The 15,687-nt window shown below is 43.2% G+C and overlaps 1 protein-coding gene across 1 annotated transcript; it reads right to left on the reverse strand.

Annotated features, from left to right (window-relative positions):
• Window positions 1–9,852: 9,852 nt before the first annotated feature.
• ADAM30 (ADAM metallopeptidase domain 30) lies at window positions 9,853–12,039 on the reverse strand. Its single transcript, XM_045802282.2, has one exon. It carries the CDS (start codon window positions 12,037–12,039, stop codon window positions 9,853–9,855), a length of 2,187 nt encoding a protein of 728 aa, XP_045658238.2.
• Window positions 12,040–15,687: the final 3,648 nt, after the last annotated feature.

The following is a 15,687-nucleotide window of genomic DNA, read 5'->3' on the forward strand; positions in this document are numbered from 1 at the left end:
TATCCAAAGGGGCACCTGCACCCCAATATTCATAGCAGCAATGTACACAATAGCTAAACTGTGGAAAGAGCTGAGATGTCCATCGACAGTTGAATGGATAAAGGAGATGGTGTGTGTGTGTGTGTGTGTGTGTGTGTGTGTGTGTGTGTGTATGGAATATTACTCAGCCATCAGAAGGGATGAATACTTACCATTTACATTGACATGGATGGGACTGGAGGGTATTATGCTGAGTGAAGTAAGTCTATCAGAGGAAGACAATTATATGGTTTCACTCATATGTGGAATACAAGAAACAGGGCAGAGGATCATAGGGTAAGGGAGGGAAAACTGAAGGGGAAGCCATCAGAGAGGGAGAAAAACCATGAGAGACATCTTAACTATAGGAAACAAACTGAGGGTTGCTGGAGGGGAGATGGGTGGGGGGATGGGGTAACTGGGTGATGGGCATTAAGGAGGGCACATGATGTGATCAGCACTGGGAGTTATATGCCGCTGATAAATTATTATTATTATTTTTTTAAAGATTTTATTTATTTATGTGACAGAGAGACAGCCAGTGAGAGAGGGAACACAGCAGGGCAGTGAGAGAGGAAGAAGCAGGCTCCCAGCGGAGGAGCCCGATGTGGGACTCGATCCCGGAACGCCGGGATCACGCCCTGAGCCGAAGGCAGACGCTCTAACGACTGCGCTACCCAGGCGCCCCTCGCTGATAAATTATTGAACACTACATCTGAAACTGATGATATACTATATGTTGGCTAATTGAATTTATGTATGCATGTATTTATTTTTAAAGATTTTATTTATTTGTCAGAGAGAGAGAGAGAGATCACAAGTGGGAGGAGGGGCAGGCAGAGGGAGAAGCAGGCTCCGTGCTGAGCAAGGAGCCCGATGTGAGGCTCCATCCCAGGACCCTGAGATCATGATCTGAGCAAAAGGCAGATGCTTAACCGACTGAGCCACCCAGGCATCCCAGCTGATTGAATTTAAATAAAAAAATTTTAAAAAAGGATTCTCTCTCCTTCTCCCTCTTCCCCTTCCCTCCCCACCCACTCTCTCTATATATAATCGATCAATCATACACACACACACACACACACACATCTACACCTTGGCACATCCTGATGAAAATTCAAATTTTAAAATGTTCCATTAAAAAGAGGAAGGCGTTGTATTCAGACAAAATAAAATATGAATCCACAAAAGTGATACATCTGAGGAATAAAGAAAAACGATGAGTAAGATTCTATTGCTTTGTAAAACTACCTGTTGATGATAGAGTTGTAAATTTGATTACAATTTTTTAAAAGTGAGAGATTCATAAAGTAGAAGGGGCATGATGTATGTTATTAATAATCTTTCACAAAAGTTCCAGCTGATGTCAATAAAACTTGGAAGATGGGCAGGGAACTGTAAACCAAGAAATTATTGTGTAGGAGACCTATGTTATCCCGAGGCAATCTTCACAGTCAGAAAAACATTCCAAAACCATGTTAAAGGGAAATCTGAGTTGGCCAAATCTAGAGCTTCAGGAATCTACTGTTTTTTTCAGCAAGTATCAGAAGGTGAGCACATACATTGGTGCAGTATCTTTCCCTCACTGTTTTCCTACTAGTGTCTGCACAAGTTGAGCACATGCATGTCCTCAATATGATGCATGTTAAACAGCACAGAAAGATCTGGCCCAGAGCAGTCTTCAAACAAGTATGTCATTGTTTCTGAGCCCAGACTGATTCTCGGTGAGGTGGCAAAAGGTTCCAGGCAAGGGGCAGCCCAGCCCATGGGGCTGTCACAGGAGCCACTGGGAAAATAAGTCTAATCAGTGGGTTCATGCAGAGACACCCCGAACTGACTTGTTAGGGGTCTGTTAGTCTCCCAAAAAAATCCCTAACATGGGTCTAACATACTGTTTGCATAGGCAGGTAAAGGCAATTGGGTAAGACTGCTCTGCTCTCCAGTAATCCAATTATCCAATCAGAGTGCTCCTGAGCACTGTCCCAGTAAGCAGGGCTTCCCAAAGCCCAGGAAGAATTACAAACATCTAGCACCAGGCACTCTAGATCAAAGCACAATTCCAATGCTTAAAATATAGCACCAAAGTAGTGTGAGGCGATGCAGAGGATAGGCACCAGAAGAGAAGACATTGCTGGTCTCTATGACTCTGAAGGCACCCAATGCCCCCTCTTCTTTATTCCAGATGCTCCCTCCTTTTCTTCCCAAACCTTCTGCGCATCCTGGGGTCTTGTCTCCTGGCACCCTTCTGCTCTGACCACTTCTCTGGAGGCTCAACTGTACAGCAGTACCTGGTGCGGGCCCACCCTGACCTGCCCTACCCTGCCCTACGCTACCCTGACCTGCCCTGCCCTGCCCTGATCTGCCCTACCCTGACCTGTGCTGGGCCCTGCACTGCCCACAGACACACTGACACAAGCTGAGCAACTGGAGACTTCCAGTGGCCTGATTCCACTGCCCGAGTCCCTCTGGCACCTCTGGTACTGGCCACTGTGGGTTATGCTGGGCGTTGGGCCTGGGCACAGGCTGGAGGCCAATGGGGACCTCCTTGGCCCAGGATCACTCCATTCTGCCACTCACCTGCTGGCCATCTACACTGGCCCAGGTACCTGGGACAGGATTTTTATGTCCATCTCCAGTGGGGCTTTGACTCTTATGAAATCATTATCCCCAGGAAGCTGAACCTCAGAATGGAGAAACAGTCTGGGCCAAGGAACGTACATGAAAACCTACTTTTGCAATTTGGGTTTGTAATGTCACTTTTTATTTACTATAGGATCTAAAAGACGAATGCAAAAAAAGTTATAACTCTATGTTAATGAATACACAATACATAGATGCAATTTGTGACAATAACAATATAATGTTTATGGATCTAGAGCTGTAAAGGAACAGAGTTTCGGTAAATGATGTTAAGTTGGTGTCACTTTCAATAGATTGTTAGAGCTTTAGGATATTATATGTAACCCTTGTAGTAATCACAAAGGAACTATCTATGGAATATACACAAAAGGAAATGAGAAAATAATTTAAACTACAAAAACCCAACTAAATATAAAGGAAGGCAATAATGGGGGAAATGGACAAGAGAGCTATAAGACATACAGAAAACAAATCACAAAATGCCAGAAATAAATCTTTCCCTGTTACTAATTACTTTAAATGTAAATGAAGTAAATTCTCCAATCAAAAGACATAGACTGGCAGATTGCATTTTAAAAAGGGATCCAATTTTCTACTGCCTATAAGAGACTCAGTTTAGCTCTAAGGAACATATAGACTGAAAGTGATAGAGAAAAATATTCCATGCAAATAGTAACCAAAAGAGAGCAGAGGTGGCTATTTTAATATCAGACAATGTCACTCCTGACTATCCTCCCCCTCACAAGAACAACTAACAACTATTCATGGACCAGACACCAGTGAGAGAATCTTAGTACATGAGGGTTAGGTTGAAGTACCCCTTGCACCACAGAGACCACAGTAGACTACATTAGGAGTGTAAGAGCAGTGGCTCCATACTGATTGAATTGCCCCTCCCCCAGGCTGGTGTAGCACCACCTGGAGAGGTCTCCTCTGAGCCTATGGTTCCTGCAGTGGGAAAAGAGAGCTGGGGACATCCAGCCCCCCTAGCATTTTGGGTCACTTTATGGGAGTCCTTACCCAGGTCTTGCTGTATGGGGATTGCAGGGGAATCTTTAGGGCTCAACCCCTAGAAATCTGATTGTGATAGAGAAGAGGGAGGGGCTTGCAATAATTAGCACTGGGATCTTGGCAGTTCAGATTCCTACCTGCAGAGGCCAAGTAGTGGTCCCAACCAGTGGCTTTGATCACCTGCAGAACCAAGTTAGTGGCGCAGTCTGACCAGGGAACTTGGTGGAGTACAGATCTGCTTGATTCAGGTCCTTAAATGAGGGGCTTCACCACCCTGGAGCCTGGTCTGCCCCAACCCAGACAGGGGAGCTGTCACAGCCCCATCTGCTACTGAGTATGGCTTCCAGGCTTATCTGACCAGCAGGGCTGGTGTGAACATATGGAAGCTACATAGCCCAGTCATGCTCAGACTAAGAGTAGGCAGGCAGAACTGATCACCCCAAGAACAAAGCCAGTATGGGTCATAGAAGGTTTCCCTACTATGCCCAGGCAAAGGGAGTTAATTTATAGCTCCACCCATTGTTGAGTATAGCTCTTGGCACCTCCAGACAGAGAGCTTGGAGTGGGCTCTCCTGCCCTACCCAAGCATGGGAGCTGAGTCGTAGCCCCACCTGTCCAGTGTGGTCAGAAGAGCTGGCAGGAATACCTAGAGGCTACATAGTCCAGTAAGTTCAAACCAAGAGCTGGGCAGGCAAAGCTGATAGTGTGCAGAGCAAAACCAGTAGCCCTGTTTGACCAGGGAACCTGGGGCAAAAATTGGCTTGAGTTAAGACCACAAACAAAAAAAGAGCCTTACAAGTCTTAGAGGTAGTTCTCCTCCTGCACCTGGGCAAGGAAACTGATTCATAGCCCCACTCATTGCTGAATACGGCCGCCAGCCTGCCTGACCAGGGAACCTAACCAGAACACACAGAAAGCTGTGTAACCCATCCAAGAGTGCTGTTTACAGTGACTCTTGAACAGAGAACACAGCCCCTGGCTTCCCCCATCTGATGAGCAAAGTCAGTGGCCTTACCTAGCTGGGGAATTCAGTTCATAATCTTGCCTGATTTGGGTACTCAAACAAGCTGTGCAGGCCCTGGGTCCCATTCTGCTTCCTCACCAGGACTGAGAAGCTAGTTCATATTCCCACCAACTAATGCATTTGGTTCCCATTCCCAGCCATCTAATAAGCCTGACACAAGAATCTAGGCAATCATGGAGCTCATCTTTTATTTAGCATTGCTAGGGCAGGGAACCAAGGAACAACCTTATCTAAATGTTTTCAGCCAGCAGTACGTCCCCCCAACCTGACATCAGAGCCTGGGCATTAGCCTTGTCCCAAAATAAATCCTGACAGCAGGCCCCAAGGATGTTACCAGTAGACATGTCTCAATACCCAAAGTTCTTCACATGGTGAAGAACTGTCTCTGCCAAAGCAAACCTGTGAGGTCTGGAAAAGGAGACTGCTTACTCAAATTGACAAATACCAACATAGGGACTCAAGGATCACACACACACACACACACACACACACACACACACACACATGCACGTGCACACACAAAATCAGGCAAATATGACACCACCAAAGGAAACTGATAAAACTCCAATAGCTGACCCTAAAGAAATGGAGCTCTATGAACTGTCAGTCAAAGAATTCAGAATAATTCTCTTAAAGAAGTTTAGTCAACTACAAGAACACACATACAGACAACTTGACAAAATTAGGAATACAATCCATGAACAAAATGATAACTTCAACAGATAAATAGAAATCACCTTTTTAAAAAAAACCCACAACCGTATAAAATCTAGAGCTGAAAAATACAATGACTGAACTGAATAATTCAATAGAGAGTTTTAAAAGTAGAGTTAACTCATAATAAGCACAGAGGAAGACAGTACTTTGCATGAGGCCACGTTATAATCACTGTTCATATTTTCTTTGGAGGACCCTTGATATAGGAGAAATTATCAAGACTGACATGCTCCTATAGTCACTACAACTACCCAGAAACATCTGTTCAGCTCTTGAGGCAGGGAGCGATAATGGAGTTTGTACACTCTCCATCTTGGGTCAAACAGAACCTGTCTTTATAACTGGTATGATGCTTTTTAAAACAAGACTTAAAGGGTTCTTTAATTTATGGTTTCAACCTGATTGTGGCTATTGCTCTTTCTGTATTTTGTAAATTTCTATATTAAAAATCTAGACTGATATTCAACTCCGATTTCTTCAAAAGATGGTACAGTGACCAAGACTAAGTAACAATGGCTAAATATGCTCTACTTTCTGAAACAACTAAAAAAGCAGATAAAATACATGAAACGAACCTTTTCAAAACACTGACAGCAGGCCAAGAAAGTTAGTCAACCCTGAGCCCTATTACTGTCCCAAATGTACTGCCTTACAAGAGTTTTCAAGCCAGTCACTGAGGAGGAGCCCACCGGACCCTTTTGAGTTGAGAGTTTAGGGAGGTCAAGGGAGATATAATCCATAAGACAGAGTCTCAGAAGGGGAGATCTCCAAAAAGAAAATCATGAAAAACTTCAGAGGAATTACCTTTAATATTCAGAAGAATACTGAAAACTACACAAAGGCCAAGATAGAATAGGATTAAAGGGCCTGTTACTCACAAAGGCCTGGAAATAGGCCTATTCCCAACAACCGCAGTGGAACAACTTATAATTAACAGGGAATTGGGAAGAGGACTCAGGAAGGTAGATGGAAATAATTAGCAGTAGACTGATCACTGTTCTAGACCACTTAACAAATAATTAAATCAAAACCTGAAAGGATCAAATTGTTTCTAAGTAACTTACTTGCATCACTGAACAAAACTCAAAATTTATAGCAGATAAAACCATTCAGCAACCAACAAAGTAAATATACCATCCAAATATTACTTGACATTTGAAGAAGAAGGAAAATATAGCCAACAATAAGGATACAAATCAATCATTTGACACTGACCCAGATTGATACAGATGTTAGAATTAGCAGAGAAGGGCATTAAAACTGTTATTATAACTATATCCTATAAGTTCAAAAAGTTAAATAGACAAATGGAAGGTATAAAAAAAGACCTAAGCTAATAGCAGCTAAGCTTAATAGCAGATTAGACAATGCAGAAGAAAAAAATTAGCGAATATGAGGCCTAGAAAAAGATATCCAAAAGGAAACACTGAGAGAAAGAAAGAATGGGGGAAAAGGAGAGGGAGGCACAAAACTACTTAAAGAAATAATAGCCAAAAACTTTCCAAGTGTAATAAAAACTATAAATACACAGATCCAAGAATCTGAACATACTCAATTATTAGAGAGAGAAGAAAATTATACGAAGGACCATCATTATCAGACTACTAAAAATAATGATGAACAGCAAATTTTAAAAGTAGGAGAAAAAAACATATTACCTATCAAGGAAAAAAAAAGGTAAAGACAACATCAGATTTCTTGCTGGAAACAATGTAGCAACAAGACGATTGATATCTTTAAATACTCAAAGACCCCCCCCCCAAAAGTGTCAACCTAGAAATCTATACCCAGCACAGCTATCTTTTTAAAAAAAGTGAAAGACAGACATACAAAGCTAGAATAATTCATTGCCAATAGATGTGCACTATGAGAATTTAAGGATAATCTTTGAGCAGAAGGAAAATAATACCAGACGGATATCTGGATCCACACAAAAAGAAGAAAGAGCACCAGAAATGGTAACTAAATGGGCATATATATATCCTTTTTATTCTTTAAATCTCATTAAAAGATGAACATTTAAATAATAATAATGATTTATTGTGGGGTTTATGGCATTTGTAAAAATAAAATGCATGCTGCAATGATATAAAGGCCAGGAGGGGAACTATCAAAGCATATTAGTCTAAGATTCTTGTAGTGTGTATGAAGTGGCATAACATCGCTAGAAGGTAGATTGTGATAAATTGAGGATATATACTACAAATCTTAGCACAACCATTAAAATAATGAAGAGTTATGGCTAGTAACCAAAGGAGATGAAATGGAATTATAAAAAAAAATACTAGCTTAATTCAAAAAAGCAAGGAAAAAAGGGACAAACCAAAAACTAATAGAAAGTGAATAGACTCAAATCTCTTTCAATAATCACATTAAAATATTAATGGTCAAAAAAAATAAATAAATAAATAAATAAAATAAAATATTAATGGTCAAACCATTAATTGAAAAGCAGAAATTGTCAGTCTTGATTTTAAAAACTACTCAACTATATGTTGCCTACTAGAAACTCACTATAAATATGGAGATACTAATATATTTAAACTAAAGAATGGAAAAAGGTGTGTATGCTATACGAACAGTAGTCAAAAGGAAGTTGGAGTGACTGTATTAATATCAGCTATTACAGACTGCAGAGCAAGACCTATTACCAGAATCAGATAGTCATTTCAGATTAATAAAGAGGTCAGTTCATCAAGACGACGTAAGAATCCCACAAGTTCCTGCACCTGATGGCGGCTCCGAAGCACATGTTGCAAACTGATAGAATGGCAAAGAGAAAGAGACAACTTCACTTGCAGACTGAGTCGTAGTTCTTGAGTACAGCGAGGATAGCATAGCCTTAAACAACACTACCAACCAACTCTACCTGATTAACGTTTATAGGGTACCCCACCCAGCAATAGCATGGTCTTCTCAAGAGCCCACTTATATAACACTCCTTGTAACGATATCATTACTTAGTAGTTACGTCATCTTAAGCAGATTATTTCACCTCATCGTGCTTTATTTCTCTATTGGAGAGGGGGAAATAATAACACATACCACACAGTTATTTTCAGGAGTGAAAATACAGAAAGACATGTGAGGCATTTAGAACCCTGCCTGGCACGGAGTGCACGCTCCGTAGATGGTAGCCATCATCGTCAATATTCCAGCTACAACTCAATGTCCTTGTTTTCTCAGATGTTTTCTGGGGATGACCAAGCTTGACAAACGTTAGAGTTATAATCATCACAACATCAGGATTTTCTTGTTCTCCTCTGACTAAAAAACAGTCCCCCAGCCGTCCAAGGGGACCACTCTTTCCCGTGAGCCTCCTGCAACTTCTTCAGTTAGAAGAACAATGTGGCTGAGAAAAGAGGAGACAGGGGTGAGGATAGTGAGCCTGCAGTGGTGCTTGGGGAAGGGGGAGCACGGGGGCGAGGTAAGACAACAGCAGTAAGGCTCGGCCTGGAGCAAGACCGTGAACTCTTGGGCTGACACAGGTCTGGGAAGGATGAGATCCTCCCGGGCATGAGAGGTGAGCACTGATGCCTCCAAAGCTGCCACTTAGTCCTCCCCTCCTCCCACGCTTAGCACCGGGCAAAGGGGCGAGAATATTTGGAGGCAGACATGAGGGTCCATGGTGGAAGGTGTTCCCACCCTCCTCTGCTCTGCTTAGGGGTGTGGCAAACCTAGGGCCACATGTCCCCTCAGCACACATTCACAAAAGACAGGCTCCTACCAGCAAAAGCCCAAAGCACAGAACTTTGTTGTAAGTCTTGTCCCCAGGACGTTGCCAGGGCTTGCATTGTTTACAGACTGTGGTGAAATGCAAGAGTCATGGTAGATTAGTGTCCTTCACCCAACTGAGATTGCCCCAAACGCCTGTCAGAGACCACACATCTACAAAGCTGGAGTGACTCATAAAAGGATCATAACAGGAAAAAAGAAGGACCTGAGGGCCCCCCTTGTAAAGGATGGCTTTCTATTTATAAAAGTGGTAGTCCACAGGTATCAGTCAGCAGGGGCCCTAGCACGGAGTTCTCCCTGATCACCTGAGGGAGGCAGAGGGAAAGGCAGACAATCACTTTGTGTGCTGGGATCCTGAGCCACAGGACTCTACCGTGAAAACCAATGCAATTCTGCGAAACAATATTCAGAGCTTTAGGGTTCAGAAAAGCCGCGGGGCCATTCTTTTCAGGATGTACCAAACTTGATCACAAATGAAGGAGCAAGTGAACACTAAGAAAGCAAAATGCACTGATTTGTTTCCCAAACAAGAATATCATTTATTTGCCGAGCGAAGCTTGAAGGCAAATTACACTAAAAAAGAACTGGAAGAAGAACAAAGTGCCGTTGGGCTAAGAGGTAAGCTTGCTCAATACACGGCTCTGTTCTTCAAGGACTGTGGATCGCCTGCTTACTTGTTTGGGTTCTTGACATTTTTTTGCCTTGGATTATTTATTTTGAATGTTAATTGGTGGTGTTTCTCTCTGTGTGGGTTTTATATACTGTTCTATCAATCTCCTGAAAAACACAGCGATCACGGAGAGGATTAAGAAAATAAGGCGCATTAACATAATGGACACAACCTGCACCGGGGCGGGCACCTCCTCTTTCAGGCGTCTCGTAGGCCCGCTGTCGATGCTCCCTCCATACCCCACCTCCTCGCAGAAAGGAGGGGCCCAGCCATAGACACAGTGGCAGTTTTGGTTATTGTTGCAAACGCCTCGGTGGTTGCACTTCTTCGGTAAACACTCCAAGTTCAAGACGGAGATATGCACGCAAGTTCTGTTCACACAGAGCCGGTCAAAACCACAGGGGGTGCCGTCACTTATGACACCGATGTCAGGTATTCCCATGGGTATCATGGATTTGTGGTAGCCTAGCCCCCAGCACAGGAGATTTTCCGCTCGCAGATGCGTAGAGATGATGGTCGTATGGTCTGGCAGTTCAGGGATGCTCTTGACATTTATACACTGTAGCCGGCCACACACTGCATTTTCCCTGGTACAGGCTTTGTAGGTACGGACTCCTACAATACCACAGTTCCCATATTGATCACCCATTAAATTCACTGCGTGGTAGCACTGATCAGGAGCCTCCCTGGCATCAGGTCCAAAAATGTTTTGGCACTGTGCATATCTGGAATGGCACCTTTTTTTGAAACAAAGGGAGTTACTCTTGCAAATGGTTCCATCATGCTTGTAAGCATCATCTGGGCAGAAACTTGAGATTCCATTGCAGTACTCCGCAAGGTCACATTCGTTTTCTTCCTTTCGACACATGTACCCAAGTGGACGAAAGCGACAGTTATGACAGCAAAGCCCAGTGCTACAATTGGCACCTTGTGTGAGTTTACAATCCGGTTGGCAACACCTGTCTTTTTTACAGTCCTCTCTTGAACCACAATCACATTCTTCATCGCCTTCCACAATTTTGTTTCCACATCTCTCCACCACATAACCCAGTCCTGGGATATTATTTAGACATTCTGCTCCTGAATATACGTGATTAAAATATTCGATATAACTACAATTACTAAACCCGCTACTCCCAGTGCCCATGATACAAGTTTGCTTACCCCTACACTGACAATATACTGTATCATGTCTCATTCCCACACCGTGGCCCAGTTCATGAGCAGACATTCTGCTGGCTTCAAGGATATTTAGATTTGTATAACTACTTACTGATCCACTGTACTTCTCCATACATGCACCTCCAATATACGCCCATCCAAGACTATGAATAAAAGCACTTGTAATATACAAATGTGCCCAATCTGCTGAAATCCGAGCAGAAAGGGTTGTTGTACGATATTTTAAAAATGTGCTTAGAATTTCTTGTGAAGTCATTTGCTGAACATTTAATTTGTCGCCATGTGTCCATATTTCAACACCTTGTAAGTGTAGCCTCATATTGACATCTCTAAAGAAGGTGTCCATAATCCCAGTCAAAAGAATGGCATCCTGTATGAGTCGAGTAAGATTGGAATCCGAAAACAAAAATCTACTGTGATCAAAGACCAGGGCTAGTTCCATGTACTTCTGATGCTTATAGGATCCAGGATAGTCCCTAAGCCTCGCCATATTCTCACTCCGAGCCATCTGCTTTTCTAGTTCATCATTAGTTAAGCCACAGGTCTGATTCTGAAATTTGTCCTCTTTCTTCAGGAGATACATGACATGTTCAAAGCTGGAAGAGGCCTTGAGGGGCTCGATTTGATAACGTTCCTCATCAATTTTCAATATGCCTCGGAGACTCCCGGTGCATGTACTTAAAGTAGCTTCCGAATCCTGAGTTCCTTCAACCAAGCCTATGTAGTTGCAGTCCCTGGGTATGTAAGGGTGATCCTCCAGGAGTTTCTCTTGTTCTGTGAAGGAGAAAACCTTTAGATTTCGGGGCAATAGAAACCTCTTGGGCCAGAGGTGGAGGACATACTTCTTGTCTTTGACCTGCAGGAGGTAGGACACTTGCTGGACGGCACCCTGCTGCCCTCCCCGGAAGCTCAGCTTCTTGGGAATGATGATTTCATAGGACTCAAATCCCCACTCAGGGTGAAAAAGTAAATCCTCGCCAAGAGCGTCAACCAGGAGCGCCACCAGGACGAGCATGGGGATTAAGGTCCTTACTGACCTCATGGCCCAGATGGGTGGCCCTAGCGAGTCAATCCCAGCAGCTCCCCGGCGAGTCAGGTTCCAGGCGCGGCCGCTAGAGGCGCGGGAGCGCGAAGTGCGGAGCTCCTCGGGCAGGGTATGCAGGAACCCCCCAGCCTCCCAAGGCTCAGTCTAGTTGACATTCCCTGAATGAACCTAGTTCGTTTTCTGGGCGGTGCCGTTGGGCGCACGAGGGAGAGAACTGAGGGCAAGGTGCTCGAGAATAAAACAGGAAAGAAGGGCTCTTGGCACGAGGGATGGGGAAGGGCAGAGAGCAGCCTGGAGAAAGGAGAACGAATAGAGAAAAAGGAGGAACAAACGAGATCTCGTTCGAGGGTCACTACATCCTGGGCTGTTGCGTCTGTTTCTGTACTCCCTAGGACACACCCGATGTTTTCCATCGTGGGAGTCAGATGCTTTCTAAGCCCCGCGCGCGCCGCACCGTCACACCTTTCCCAGCTTTCCGCTGGGCTCGCGTACCGCCAAGGGTAGCGGCAGCGCCGGAGGTATCAGCGAAGGGTCTAATCCCCACCCCTACCCGGGTCAGCGCCTGGCTTCCGGCAAGAGAAAGTTTCCCGCTCATTTGGCCAGGCGGCTCTTTCTGCTGTTTGTCCTTGGGTGCCAGGGACTAGCAGGATTTGGGGCGCGTGTGCAGCGGGGGGAGAATCTAGGAATAGGAATGCACTTGTGAGAGCAGAAGCCCAGGAGTTCTCCGAGAAAGGCAAATCGGTGGTTACGTTTGTAGTATGAGTGGTGGGTGAGGGAGGAGACCACAAAGGGTCACGGATTAAAATTATTTTAAAACAACTGACAATAGCAAATTTTGATGAGGGTGTAGAATGATAACAACTCTTACACATTTCTGGAGGTAATTTAATAGGCTAAACCACGTTAGAAAGCTGTTTAGCAGTATCTCATATAGTTGAAAATATGCAGACCCTATGATCCAGCAGTTCCTCTCCTAGATATATACCCTACAGAAATGGGTGCATAAATTTACCAGGATACATGCAAGCAGCAACATTCTCCAAATTGGAAACAATTCAAAATTCCATCTAAAGTGACTGCCCAACAGAGATGACGTATGGGAGTTATTTATATGCACTATATGAATGAATATTACAAAGAAAAACAAATAAATGTAAAGATCTAAATCAGACAAAATTAAACTTTACTTTTAGGGATACATGCATTGTTGGTAAAATAAATCAAGGAAATAATTACCCGAACGGTGAGGGTGAGCCGTCAACCCTACTTCTAGGGTGAGCAGAAGGGACTGTAATCAGGAGTGGATGAGGGAGGGGCAGGGCATGGTTCACGTGGCTTCTAGAGTGCTGGAGGTGTTGGTAGTGTATGTCTTCACCACTGGGGTTTGCTGTACATATGTGTTAAACCATTCTTAAACATTTATGCTCATTTCTGTGTATGTTATATTTCACAATGAAAAAAAATGTTTTAATAACCTAAAAATTTGTGTCTATTTTCTGAGATGAGACAAATATGCTTTCATTAATCTTTAGGTTGACAGAGTAGCTTGGAGTCATAAAGATACTGTTGAAGGGATAGTGCCAGTAGATTAATTATGACTACTATTTTTTTAACTTACATCATAAAATTTTATAGCACCGATGTATTTGTCCCTTCCCCCCCTTTTTTAAAGAATAGCTCCAAGTTTTTGAGGGGTCCATCATTCATTCATTATGTCCCTTTTGGAAAATAATTATTAAAAGAAAATTTTATAGATGAAGAGCTTCTGACTTGTTGATACTCAGATAAAACTAAGCACAACACAGAGCAATGTTTATTTCTCTGCAAAAGTTACCTTCTGTATCAGTCTGGGTTCAGTCAAGGAGAGACAATCCATATCATAGTTGAAGGGGGAAATGTAATATAGAGTATTATTAATTTGAACAGGGAATTGGAGGAGTAAGGGATTTGCTGGTAAACTGCAAAAAGAATTCTAAAGAATATTGGAATTGTGGATAGAATACTTAATACAGCAAATATGCAAGGCTTTAATAAGATATGGTATAATGTAAAAAATATATAAAATAAAATATAATACAATATATTATATAGTATAGTAGACCTACCAACCTGAGGGGTGAAATAGGCCATCCAGGAAGAGCTACCCTCCTTCTAGGGCTGAGATCAGATCTTGTTAGATGCCACAGCCTTGGATGCTTGAATGGCAGAAAAGTCAGTGAGGTAGCACTCTGGTGGATCTTGCCATAATTCCAACCTCCAATGTGCTGGGGAGGCTGTTCACAGGAAGGTGTCTCACTGAGGCACTCTAGTGCACTGGGGAAAGTTGTTCAGAACAGCATCTCACCGGGGACCTCGAATACATTCTGCTATAAAACCCCCTGGGGAAAGGGACTGCCTGGCATTGCAATGGCTGCTGGCTGTCTCTGGCTGCCATACGCTGCAGACGCTGGGTGCTGGAGAAGCTGCCAGGCCTTAGGAGCCTGGCACTTGGGAAGCTCCTTACACCGCAGGGGGAGTCTAACCAGCGAGTCCCTGGAACTCAGAAGGAAAACCTCTTACTTCTATAAGATCTCTCTAGCACCCTCTACTGATAAAGCTTAACATAGTGCCAGCTAGCAAAGCAAACATATTTAAAGGTCCCATACCCATCTTTACAGAGCAGGTAGAAGGGATGATTTCAGAGATAAGAGGCAATGAACTGATAATCACAGTCTGCCCTAAGGAATTAGACCTGCCAGTCAGGAGAGGTACGATTACAGAATTCTAGTTAGCGCTCTCTTGGCTCTCACACAGATATTTGAGGCTGGGACAAGGAACAAGGACTATGTGAATTCAGTATGACTCTTCCTAAGGCACAGAAGGAATGGCTGAATACATTTTTTCTTTCCAGTGTTCTCCATTAGGTCAACAGAGGCCCCTAAATCCATAGCTCCCAACATCCCAGTTTTTCTCAGCTGACATGGGTTGGTAGACTCCTGTATCCAACATCCAGAATGCATGTGATTTCTTTCACCATTCAGTTGAGTCAATAATCACTAACAGGAAAGATTCTGTTGAAAACAAAACAGAACAAAACAACTCTCTCCTGTCCTCTTTAATGGCAACAGCTTCTTGTTTCTTCTTGGACTTTTTATGAAATGGTCTATAAGCAATGACTTTCCATTTCTCCTGGCCAGAACTAGGACTTCCAGACCAAGTTGTATAGAACATGTGAGAGGGGCATTATACTTGACTTCAAAGGAAATAAATCTGTAAGTTCATCATTAGAATTTGAATTGCTTTCCCTAAATCTTAGCAATTAGCATTTCAAAAGTAGTGGTGCTGAGTCACCTGGGTGGCTCAGCCGGTTAAGCTCTACCTTCAGCTCAAGTAATGATCCCAGGATCCTGCGATGGAGCCCTTGTGTCAGGCTCCTTGCTCAGCGGGGAGCCTGCTTCTCCCTCTCTACCCCCACTCCCCTGCTTTGCTTTCTCTATCTCTCTCTCTCTTTCAAATAAAATCTTAAAAAAAAGAAATGACAAAATTTTTAAAAAGTAGCGCTATTATTTGATAAGTATTTTGTCCTATTTCTAAATATCTTCTAACTTATATTTGTATTGATAACTGATTTATAAGTTTTATAATTCTTCATACACATAAGGCTGT

Source organism: Ursus americanus, chromosome 12 (assembly GCF_024610735.1).
Source record: "Ursus americanus isolate L20-20 chromosome 12, mUrsAme1.1.p, whole genome shotgun sequence".
In the NCBI taxonomy this organism is placed as follows: Eukaryota; Metazoa; Chordata; class Mammalia; order Carnivora; family Ursidae; genus Ursus; species Ursus americanus.

Bases quoted from the DNA above. Each gene is read 5' to 3' on its own strand.
- ADAM30 (XM_045802282.2), bottom strand. From the start codon at position 12,039: ATGAGGTCAGTAAGGACCTTAATCCCCATGCTCGTCCTGGTGGCGCTC.